At 51.0% G+C, this 12,014-nt stretch overlaps 2 protein-coding genes across 2 annotated transcripts in view; both read right to left on the bottom strand.

The window, feature by feature from the left end:
• The window catches only part of LOC132418498 (N-alpha-acetyltransferase 11-like), a 581,283-nt gene that overhangs the window by 19,914 nt on the left and 549,355 nt on the right, over positions 1–12,014 (bottom strand). The window lies entirely within an intron of this gene.
• LOC132418753 (endogenous retrovirus group FC1 Env polyprotein-like) lies at positions 3,009–4,643 on the bottom strand. The gene has a single exon (XM_060002738.1). It carries the CDS (start codon positions 4,641–4,643, stop codon positions 3,009–3,011), a length of 1,635 nt encoding a protein of 544 aa, XP_059858721.1.

Raw genomic sequence — 12,014 nt, forward strand, 5'->3', positions numbered from 1 at the left:
CGGGTCTTAGTTGTGTGTGCAGGATCTTTAGCCAACCCCAAAAGTGCACCCTGAATGGGAAAGAACAGGATATTGGCCCTGGATAGTTAAGGTACATATCGAAGGGATTTCAATGAGCCCAGACTCTTGCATCTTCCCATACACAGAAAAAACGCTAAATTCATTAACTTGGGATGTCTGGTTTTCTTTAATTAAAAGTAATCTTTTGATGTTCCAACTACCTGGGTTTTGTTGAAAAAACTCCTATATATCCTGGCTCCTTCTTTACCTCTTTGGAGCTGTCTCTCAGAGAGATCTGAGAAGCTGTCCTCCGGGCTTAAGTCCTCGAAATTCTGCCAAATAAAACAGAATTCTCAACTTTTAGGTTATGCACTTTTTTTCAGTTGACACTCTCTATGGTGTATCCTGCACAGAGCAACAATGGGATCCTGTCCTGGGGTAAGACAGATGTGTCCCTCCTCTGCTCAAGACCCTACAATGGCTCCTGATTTCAATCACAGTAAAAGGTGAGAGGGAGGGCTTCCCTGGTTGCTCAGTAGTTGAGAGTCCGCCTGCCGATGCAGAGGACGCGGGTTCATGCCCCGGTCCGGGAAGATCCCACATGCCGCGGAGTGGCTGGGCCCCGTGAGCCATGGCCGCTGAGCCTGCGCTTCCGGGTCCTGTGCTCCGCAACGGGAGAGGCCACAGCAGTGAGAGGCCCGCATACCGCAAAAAAAAAAAAAAAAAAAAAAAAAAAGGTGAAGGGGAGCAGAACTGGCCACCTCAAAGTCACAATATGCCTCTTTGGCATGAGGAGTATTTCGAGCTGACTATTTTTAAGAAACAGCAGACACAGGAGAAGCTTTGAAAATCGAAAAGTTACCCTTTCGTAAGAGATATTTACATTTATAAGGGAAATCTCCATTTGTGTGTCTTCCTCTCTATACCAGGAAGAGGAGGATGGTTTTATCTCTAGAAACTCTTATCAATGGAGACCGTAATAATTTCGATCTGCATCACAACCCTATTCTTGTTTATTGTGCTTTGCTTGATAGCCTCCCATAACCGGCTCCTACAACGTCTCTTTTAGCTGAAGATGGTATTTAAAATAATGGCTTGAGGAGATGGGGCAAGATAGGGGTAGGAGATAAGAGGTACAACCTGTTATATATAAAATAAGGTACAAGGATATATTGTACAACATAGGGAATATAGCCAATATTTTACAATAACTAAATGGATTATAACCTTTAAAACTTGTGAATCACTATATTGTACACCTGTAACATATAATATTGTCCATCAACTATACTTCAATTTAAAAATAAAATGATGGCTTGAGTCACTTCCTGAATTACTCAGTTTTCACGGCTATCTCCCATGTATACAGGAGGTATGCATGTTATTAAACTTCTGTTTGTTTTTCTTCTATTAATGTCTTTTTTTTTTTCTTGCGGTACGTGGGCCTCTCACTGTTGTGGCCTCTCCCGTTGCGGAGCACAGGCTCCGGACGCGCAGGCTCAGCGGCATGTGGGATCTTCCCGGACCGGGGCACGAACCCGCGTCCCCTGCATCGGCAGGCGGACTCTCAGCCACTGCGCCACCAGGGAAGCCCCTATTAATGTCTTATTTTTGGGGGGTGGTCTTAGTCAAGAACCTAGAAGAGTAGAGGGAAAATTATTTTTTCTCCTCAACAAAGGCAAAGTCTTTACCAATGGCCTACAAAACCCTCCATGATCTGGCCCCTCTGCTACTTATCAGCCTTAGGTTCTACTACTCTTGTGTTTTGCTCATTCAATTTCAGCCACGCTGGCCTCTTTGCTGTTCTTAGAATGGGGCAGGTATGCTTCAGTCTTCCTGGCATGCTCTTTCCCAAGATGGCTCTTCCCCCCCGCTGGCTTTCTCCCTCCTTTATCTTTACTTCAATGTCACATTCTTGGTTGAGGCCAACTCTGATCCACCCTTTTAATTTTGCACCCTCCCATTCCCCTACTCCTGACACCCTCCCCCTCTTACTCTGCTCTATTGCTTTCCTAGCGTCTTTCATCTTCAAACACACTTTATAATTTATTTGGTTTATTGTTTATTGTCTAGCCCTCCTCACTAAAATGTTAGCTTCAGGTAGGCAGGGACTTTTGTCTTTTGGTTCACTGATGTATTCCCAACACCCCAAACAGTGCTGACACATAATAAGCACTGAATAAATATTTGTTAAATGAATGAAAGGATGGATGTTCCTCATGACAAGATTATAAAAGCATCTACCCATTTTTCCTCTAGTACTTCAGTGGTTTTACATTTAAACCTTTAAGCTGGAATTTATTTTGAAGTAAAAAGTGTGGTATGAATCTGGATTTTTTCCCCTTCAAACAGCTTTCTAATTGTCTTGACACAATTTATTGAAAAATCAATCATCCCCCACCCCCACCCCTGTCCCGCTAAGGTCGGATCTTAACAAACGGCACCACGAAACAGAGGAAAGCTTCAAGTGAGCTTTATTAGGGAGCGCTCCCAGGCGAGGCTCACTGGTTCGAGAGAAAGGGGCCAGAGAAGTCGCCCCCGGGCAAGGGTTGGGCAAGATTTTATAGGGGAAGAAGGGAAAGGGGTGTGGTGAATCTGGGAGGGCGCAGGGTATTCCTTATTTGGTGGTCTTTTCGGGTATCCTGGGGGACCGTTAGTCCCGCCCCTCGAAAGGCGGGAAGGCTGGGCCGGGTGCAAAGTCCCCAGGTCAGTTCCTGGAACTGGGTGGTCCGGAGAGTTTCGGTCTGATGCAACCAGTGAATCTGATTGTGTTCCCCTGCCTCGGGCCAGTTGGCCTTACATCCTGACATCTTTGGTGTAATGGGGCAGCGTTCTGATCTCTGGCTACTTCATGCTGAATGGGGGCGTCGAAAGGGGAGTCGGGCGACCAGAGGTCCGAGGCTTAGGGGAGACCAGTGGGGGGTTCTGTAGGAAGCAAGGTGTAAGGACCGAGGAGCATTTGGTTTGTGGCCACCCGAGAGACTTCCTCCATGCGTCTGCGAAGGAACCTAAGAAAACAGGGAGCAAACGTGAGCAAGATACAGATGAGAATTAAGGGGCCTAAGACTGGTGTTAGCCAGGTATAGAGGGTGGACCACCACCAATCGGGAATTGGGGAGGCGGACTGTTGGGTGTTTGCGTTGGAGTTCTTCTCTTAAGCGATGGAGGGCTTTTACGTTGTCTTCGACGAGTCCTGTTTCATTGATGTAATAGCAGCATTCCTCCTGTAGGAAGAGGCAGGTACCTCCTTTGTCGGCCGTCAGGAGATCCAGGGCTCGTCGATTTTGGAGGGCAACTTGGGCTACTGAGGTGATCCAGCGCTGGAGGGAGGTGATGGAGGCGGCAGAAGCCTCGATGGCTAGCTGGAGTTTCTGTTCTAGGTCAGGGGATGTTGAGACACTGTGTGTTAGGGCTCCTCCCCCGATGCCTGCAGCGACCAGGGAGGAGGCGAAAGAGATGCCTGCGACCAGAGGAAGAAAGATAGCTCTTTTTCGTCGGGTAAAGGGCGGCGTGATTAGCGAGGAAAATTCGGCTTGGCTATATAGTGTGAGTTGTGGGACGAGAGTAACGGGGATACATGGGAAGGGGGAGGAAGAATTGATCTCTTTTGTGAGGGAACCATTGCACCACAAAAACGTGCCTGGTGGTGCTTCAACTGATGTGTTTACCATGAGGGATGAGTTGCAAAGAAACCCAGTATCAGCTAGATTTGGGCGGCTGCCGTAACAGATGGTGAGATTTTTTGAATCAAGGAATATGGGGACTTTTAACGGGGAAAAAGGTGGGTTTGGGGAGGTGTGGGAAGTAGAATTGAAGGGCTGATCGAGTGGGACAGCAGCCAAGGGTGGCCGGCCAAGCGAGGCACATAGAAAGCAGTCGGAGATGTTACCTATTCCTGTGTGGTTGAGTATCTGTACTGCTTGACAGACGAGGGTCAACCAAGAGAAAGGATCCTCTTTGTGTTCGGGGTGGGGTAGTTGATGTCTTAGGGCTTGTTCTGTTTCCTGGATGGCAGTGGCTTGTTCGTTCAACTGTTGGATAACTTTGGGAATCAAACTGATATATGAGCGAAAGACCCTGATAGAGCCCACGGGGTAGGCATCAGTTGCCCATCGGTAGATTTTTCCTTGTACCCCTTTTACCCATCTTGTGTCCCAGGGATCTTTGATGTTGATGAATAATTGACCCTTGCCATTTGTGGTGAGCAGGTGGGATTGTCGGAGCGAGCTCCTGGTATCTAGTTTTGCCACATGGATGTTACATGAGTGATAGGGGCATCCCCCATAGGTCTCATTCCACCATTGACAGTAGTCTCGGGTCTGATCGTAAGTGAAGCAGACAGCAGGGGTGGACCATCCCAGGGGAACACCTTCTGTGTTAGAGATGGGGATCTGGACTGTTACTAAGGCCTGGCACCCATCTGGTTGGCAGTCTCCCGTGCCCAGGACTCGGGTGTGGGTCCTACCTTTAGCTTGCCATGTCCCATGGACATGGAAGCGCCATAGGGACATCTGGTGAGTCCTCAGTGGCAGAAGGAGCAGCAGGAGGAGAGACAGGGTGACAGACAAGCCGTAGTCTCGTGGGACCCTGCAGAAGGGCCGTCCGAGTCTCTGGAGTTGGGGCCATTTTAAGGCGGGAGACATGGTACCAGGAGGGGTGTCCCAAGAGTTTAGCTGCCATGGGAGTGGTGAGGATCACCGTATGGGGGCCTGTCCACCGTGGCCTGAGAGATTGAGGGTGTAATTCTTTGAGGAGGACGCTATCGCCGGGTTGTAGACGGAGAGAGGAAGTTTCAGAGACAGTCACTGTCGGTAGATGACGGTCAGCGTGTTCGCGGAGAAGGCGGCGAAGCAGGGAGAGATAGGGAAGGTAGGAGGCTAGGGGTGGACTCTGGGTTGGTAGGTCGTGAAGGAGGAAAGGGCGGCCGTAAAGTAGTTCAAATGGACTGAGGCCAGTAGGAGTCCGAGGTGAGGCTCGGATTCGGGTAAGGGCTAGAGGAAGCAGGTCGGGCCATGAGACACGGACCTCAAGGGACAGTTTGGTGAAGTGGTCTTTTAAGATCCCATTGGCGCGTTCAACCTTACCGGATGATTGGGGGTGGTAGGGGATGTGGAGTTCCCAGGTGATCTGGAGAGCCTCTGATACCTGTTGAACCACCTGAGAGACAAAGGCGGGTCCGTTATCCGACTGAATGGAGACCAGCAGACCAAATCGGGGGATGATGTGTTGAAGCAGGATGGTGGCGACTGTGTCTGCCGTTTCTTGAGTTATTGGATAGGCCTCGATCCAACCTGAAAAGGGGGTCAATGAGAGTGAGCAGATATCAGAAGCGTTTGCAGTGGGGCATATGGGTAAAGTCGATCTGCCAGTCTTCACCAGGCTGATGTCCACGCATCTGGTGTGTAGGAATTCAGGGCCGTAGGCCTCCTTGTGGGGAGACGGATGCGCAGGTTTGACAGGCCATGTGAGTCTTTGAGATGGCCTCTCTAAGTCCTGGCAGATGAAAGAGGGGGTCCAAAAAACGGAACATTGCTTTTGGACCAATGTGTAAGGATTTATGGATGTCTGATAGGAGGCCGGCTGCTTGGGCCAGAGGTAGGGCAATTTTGTTGTCTATAAAAATCCATCCTTTGTTGTCTTTGCGTCCCCCTTTTGATAGTAAGGCAGCTTCCTCGTGCGGGTATATGTGGGTTGGGTAGGACTGGTAGAAAATAGGAGTGGACCTGGAGGATCCCCTTTTGCAAGCTCTCGGGCCACAGAATCGGCCTTCGAGTTACCTTGTGCTATTGGGTTGGATGGGAGTTGATGACCCCTGCAATGGATAATTGCTACTTCCTTAGGAAGCTGGAGGGCCTGCAGGAGTTTTGCAATGAGGGAAGCGTTGACCACTGGGGATCCCTTAGTGATCAGAAATCCGCATTCCCTCCATAGTGCTGAGTGGCTGTGTGCAATGAGAAAGGCATATTTAGAGTCTGTGTAGATGTTAACCCTTTGGTCTTTGGAAAGGTTAAGGGCTCGTGTAAGTACGATTAGTTCAGCCTTTTGGGAGGTCGTTCCTTCTGGAAGTCTGTTAGCCTCAATAATAGTTGAGATAGTTACCACCGCGTAGGCTGCCCGTCGGCGTCTGTCAGGACCGAGTATCGAATTACCGTCCACAAAGAGAGTGCAGTCCGGATTTGAAAGAGGGATGTCAAAGAGTCCCTCTCTTGGTGGTTTGAAGGCTTCTATGACATGAGGGCAGGAATGGCATGGAAAACCCCCGGTGCCAGAGATAGGCAGGAGGGAAGCCGGGTTCAGGCGAGGGGAGAGATCAAGAGAAACAGCTGGGTTTTCAATGAATATTAGGTGGAACTCCTGGATGCGGGAGGGGCCCAGGAGGGAGAGAGACTTGTGGCCTAGGAGGTCAACCAGCCGGTGGGAGGAAAACACGGTTAGTGGGTGGGCCAGAGTCAGTTTGAGTGTTTGTTTGGTCAGTTCGGCTGCCGCTGCTAGGGCCCGAACGCATGGTTGCCATCCCCGAATGGCTGGGTCTAGCTGTTTGGAGAGGTAAGCCACGGGGTGGTAGAAAGGCCCTACAGGCTGGGCAAGGAGTCCAGTGGCTATTCCGGCCCGTTCATCCACAAAAAGGTGAAAAGGTCGGTTTGGGTTGGGCAGAGAAAGGGGAGAAGATATCAGAGCGTTACGGAGGGTGAGAAAGGCCTGTCGAACGGCGGAAGGAGAGGTGAGGGGCCCTTGAGGGGTTTCTTTAGCGGCTAGATATAAGGGTTTAGCGAGGAGAGCAAAGTTAGGGATCCAGTGTCGGAAAAATCCTATAAGGCCCAAAAAGGAGAGAATTTGCTCCGCTGTTTCCGGAGGCTGGAGTTCATGGATAATTCGGGTGCGGTCGGCTGTTAGACCTTTTGTGGTAGGGGTAAGGTGGAGCCCCAGGTAGGTTACAGAAGATACAGATAACAGCCTTGGTTGGGGAGACCCGATAACCGCGAGAGCCAAGGTAATTGAGGAGATCTGCAGTATGTTGTCTTGAGAGGCTGAGAGATGGGCTACAAAGGAGGAGGTCATCTACATATTGAAGGAGTGTGCTGGGGGTAAGGGAGCAGGAAGTGAGGTCCCGTGCCAGCGCCTGACCGAAGAGGTGAGGACTGTCGCGGAAGCCCTCGGGAAGAACTGTCCAGGTGAGCTGACTGGAAGTATGAGTATCCGGATCTGTCCAGGTAAAGGCGAAGAGGAAATAGGAGTCGGGATGTAGGGGGATAGTGAAAAAGGCATCTTTGAGATCCAGAACCGTAAAGTGGGTTGTGGTTGGGGGGATATGGGAGAGCAAGGTGTATGGGTTTGGTACTACTGGGTGGAGAGGAATTATGGCCTCATTCATTAGTCGGAGGTCCTGGACCAGGCGATAATCCCCAGAGGCCTTGCGGACAGGCAGGATGGGGGTGTTGCAGGGAGAGTCAGTGGGGATAAGGAGTCCCTGGTTTAGGAGTCTGGTGCTAATAGGTTGTAGGCCCCTAAGGTGAGTCTCAGAGATGGGAAATTGGGGACTTGATGGAAATTTGGAGGGGTCCTTTAGGCGGATGAGAATGGGGGAATGGTGTGTTGCTATTATGGGCTTAGAAGTATCCCAGACTTGGGGATTGATTGGGTTTGGTGTGATTGGAAGAGGGGAATAGGAGGGGGAGGGTTCTAGAGACAGGCTGAGAAGAGGAAGCAGGAGTTGGGAGGAGGGGACTTAGGGTCAAGTCTAACCAGCTGGAGGGAGGCCCCTAAGTGGAAAAGGACATCTCGGCCTAGCAAGGGAACTGGGCAGGATGGTATGACTAAGAAGGAATGAGTAAAAGGGAGTCCTTCGATATGACATGGGAGTGGACCGGTCTGGAGTGGGAAGGATGATTTGCCATCAATACCCATGACCGAGATCTGGGAAGGAGAAACTGGCCCGGAATAGGTAGGCAGGACCGAATAGATAGCCCCCGTGTCCACCAGAAATGAGATGGACTTACCCGCTACCTGTAGCGTTACCCTGGGCTCGGCGAGGGTGATGGGGGTCTTCGAGTCCGGCGCCGTCAGTCGTCAGCCAATCCCAGCAGTTCGAGTGGTAATGCCGTTGGGTCGGCCTGCCCCCCGCGTGGAGACGCTGAGGGAGGGCCAGTCGTAGGGCAGTCGCTCTTCCAGTGGCCCGTTAGCCCGCAGCTGGGCCAGGGCTTAGAAGGAGGTCGGGGATTGGGACACTGGCGAGCCCAGTGGCCTTCTTTTCCGCATTTGAAGCAGGCCCCCGGCGGGGTTGCCTTTTGCGGACCTCGTGGATGCTGTGATCCATGGGAGATGGCCGGCCTTAGGGCGGCTACAAGAGCTTGGGTTTGGAGGGCCCCCTTCTGGTGCATCCGAGCCTGTCGGCTGGATTCTGCCAAATCCTCACGGCCATTATACACTTTAAAGGCCATCTTTACCAGACCTCGAATAGGGGTTTGAGGGCCGTCCTCTGCCCGTTTTAATTTCTTTCGGATGTCCAGGGCTGATTGGGTGATAAAATGGGTGGCTAGGACCGCTGCCCCCGCCGGGGTTGTCGGGATCCAGCCGGGTGTAGAGAGTTAAGGCCTCTGTAAGGCGATTGAGAAAGATAGCTGGATTTTCGTTAGGTTCTTGGGTTATCTCTTTTCGTTTTTCAAAATTGACCAGCTTATGAGCGGTAGCCTGCATGCCAGTCAGGAGGCATTGGATCATGAGGTCGCGTTTACGGCGGCCATCTTGGCCATCCTGATAAGTCCAGCCTGGGTCGGTGCCAGGTACGGCAGTCGCTCCGACAGGCATGGAATTGCCGGTAAGGTGAACCTGATCTGCATGGTTTCGGGCAGCAGTTTGAATTCTTTCCCTTTCGTCAGGGGTTAAGGTAGAGGACAGAACCACAAAGATATTGTGCCAGGTTAGATCGTAAGCTTGAGATAGGTAGCGAAATTCTTTGATGTAGTGGGAGGAGTCGGCAGAGAAGGAGCCTAATCGTTTTTCAATTTGAGAGAGGTCCTGGAGAGAGAAAGGGACAGGGACTCTGACCAGTCCTTCCGCTCCTGCTACCTCCCTCAGAGGGCACAGGAGATTTCAATCTTGGGAGTCGTGAGAGCGTGTATGTGCACTAATTGGCGAAGCAAGGGGCGTGGGAGGAGAAACCGTTGAGGGAGGCGGGGAGCGGTTGGAGGGGCCGGAGCGGGTTCGGGAGGAGGAGGGACCGCTTCAGGGTAGGGTGGAGGTTGGAGAGGAGTTCTGGAGGGGGGAGAGGCGAGAGATTCGGGAGGGTCGGTTAGTGGGGAGGAATCCAAGGGGATCGAGGTTTTGGATGGAGGAGATGTTTGTTTGGCAAGGAGGATTTGAGGTAGAACAATTGACGCAAAGGGAGGGGCGGGAGCGCAAATACCAGAAGGCCTGAACATTGGGGACCTCGGACCATTTGCCGTCCTGCGGCAGTAATTATCTAGATCACGGAGGATATTAAAATCGAAAGTCCCTTCAGGATTGATTGTCTAGAGGATATTGTGGCCAGGCCACAGTGGAATAGAAAATAAGCCGTCGGCAACGGAGATCTTGGGAGAAGCAGAGGGCTGTAAAATTGGCTAGGAGACACCCCAGGGGCGTCTTAGGATCTGGATTCGATTGTGAGGTTCCCATGACTCCCAGTCTGTCCCTGAGTGAATGGAGAGGGAGAAAGGCGTCCCTGGTCTCAGTCTCCAATTCACGGTAGGTCGGAGGGCGGTCAGGCGATTGGGACGTCTCCACAGTTGCCCGAGGCCCAGAGAGAGGACGGAGGAATCCCTGACGCGTCCGCGATTAAGGACAGGGAGTCCGGTGGGCAGGGACTGTGAGGGTCGGAGGGAACAAGGGAGGGGGACTTACCCCGTTTTCTGCCGGATCGGGTGGATGAGTAGAGGTTCCCTGGTTGTCTCCTGGGGGAGGGGAGGAGCGGCCCGCGCGGTAACCCGCGGGGCTTGGTACCCCTCCCGGGTTTCGGCACCAAATGTAAGATCGGATCTTAACAAACGGCACCGCAAAACAGAGGAAAGCTTCAAGTGAGCGCTCCCGGGCGAGGTTCACTGGCCCGAGAGAAAGAGGCCAGAGAAGTCGCCCCCGGGCGAGGGTTGGGCAAGATTTTATAGGGGAAGAAGGGAAAGGGGTGTGGTGAATCTGGGAGGGCGCAGGGTATTCCTTATTTGGTGGTCTTTTCGGGTATCCTGGGGGACCGTTAGTCCCGCCCCTCAAAAGGCGGGAAGGCTGGGCCGGGTGCAAAGTCCCCAGGTCAGATTCTGGAACTGGGTGGTCCGGAGAGTTTCGGTCTGATGCAACCTGTGAATCTGATTGTGTTCCCCTGCCTCGGGCCAGTTGGCCTTACACTTACTATGCACCCATCTCATACTAAGTAACATGGAGGATAAAAAGAGCTTGTAATTCATTCAGCCGACATTTATTTAGCACTGATTATATTCCAAGGATACCTAGTGGAGAAGTAAGATCACTGGACTCAGACCATTGGTCAATCATTGAGATGGCATCTGGAGAGCAACAATGAGGCAAAGGAAAAATTAGAGTAAAAAGAAAATTATAACTATACTTAATGATAATCCAAAGGAGTAAACAGAAAGAAAGAAGTAAAGGGAAAAATCTAGAAGATCCATGAAGGGGAAGGATGGGATTCAGAGATTAGTTTTGGGCAGTCTGCTTACCCGATTGCCTGTTGGCCAGAGCTGCTCACACTTAGCTTGCCCACATCCCCTCTCTCTTGGGACTACATCAGCAACACCCTGCTTCCTGCCCCTCCCTTCCCCTGTACAGTCTCTGGATTGCAGCCACCGTGATCTCTTTAAGATGAAATCTGATTATCTTGCTTTACCTCTTAAAAAGGCTCCCCTCTCCAGTGCCCTCTGATCCGGTCAGTAGGCCCTCTGCCTCCCTCTCCAGGTACTTGCTTTGTCCTCTGTGTCTCACCTCTAGATTCTAAGCTACAGCCATAATGATGCTCTCCTACAGATTCCTCAACTAGCCATTCCCCACCCCCTCCCTTTCTCTTCTGGTCATTGGAAGTGCTGGCCCCCTAGTCTAGAGCACTCCACTCCCCACCTCCCACATTCCTGAGCACGAACTGCAAAGACCAGAGTAATCTGTTCCACTGGGAGGCACATTTCCTTCTCGAGACCCAGGGGGACAGGGACATCTATGGTAGAAATCAGCCCCGTTCTCCCCTAGTCCGGCAGAGGCCCTCTAGTCCTTTTGCCTGGATCTGAGACAGAGAAAGAGCACCTGCTGGCCCAGGGGGAGGGATTTCTCCTAGTTCTGCCTGGGGGTGCAGACTCCCTTTGCTGAGGCGAGCATTTAAGTGCTTTTTGCCAACCTGGCCAATCCCCAACTATCGCTACTCAATAATTTACATAACTCATTCTGAAGGCAAGTGGACGTGACTTTTGCCTTACTTGTTATTATTTGGCTGGGAAAAGAAAAAAGGACAAATATTCTTATTGAACTGAGTACTATTCCCTCCATTAATGTTCATAATTCAAAGCTGGTTCCAAAGCTCCTTGGAGCTTTTACCCACGACCTGAGCATCATTTCCTACCGCCTGCCTGGCACATACCGTAATTCACCACGGCAGAGTTAACTGTAACTGTGAAGAAGAAGTGACAATTGTCCATAAATTCTACCCCTCCCCCAAGATAAACTGGTAACATTTTAGCATATTTCCTTCTAGTGTTTTCCTCTCCACATGTATTTTTTAGTAATTAATACAGACTTCTTTTCTTTTCCCCATTGTATTCTCTTCTTTGGTGGTCCCATTAACTCTGATGAGTTTCATTACTATTTCTAAAGCGACAGATTTAGCCCTGATCTCTGGTCTGAGCATCAGATTTCTTCACCCTCGCCCACATTCCCAAACTTGCTCCTTTGCAGCCATTTTGATAAATGGCCACCACCTATTAATACCAGATAGTCATCCATAATGACTTACTCTGTTGTTTGAATTCAACCCCAGTGCTCTCCCA

The sequence above is a fragment of the Delphinus delphis genome, chromosome X (genome assembly GCF_949987515.2).
Source record: "Delphinus delphis chromosome X, mDelDel1.2, whole genome shotgun sequence".
In the NCBI taxonomy this organism is placed as follows: Eukaryota; Metazoa; Chordata; class Mammalia; order Artiodactyla; family Delphinidae; genus Delphinus; species Delphinus delphis.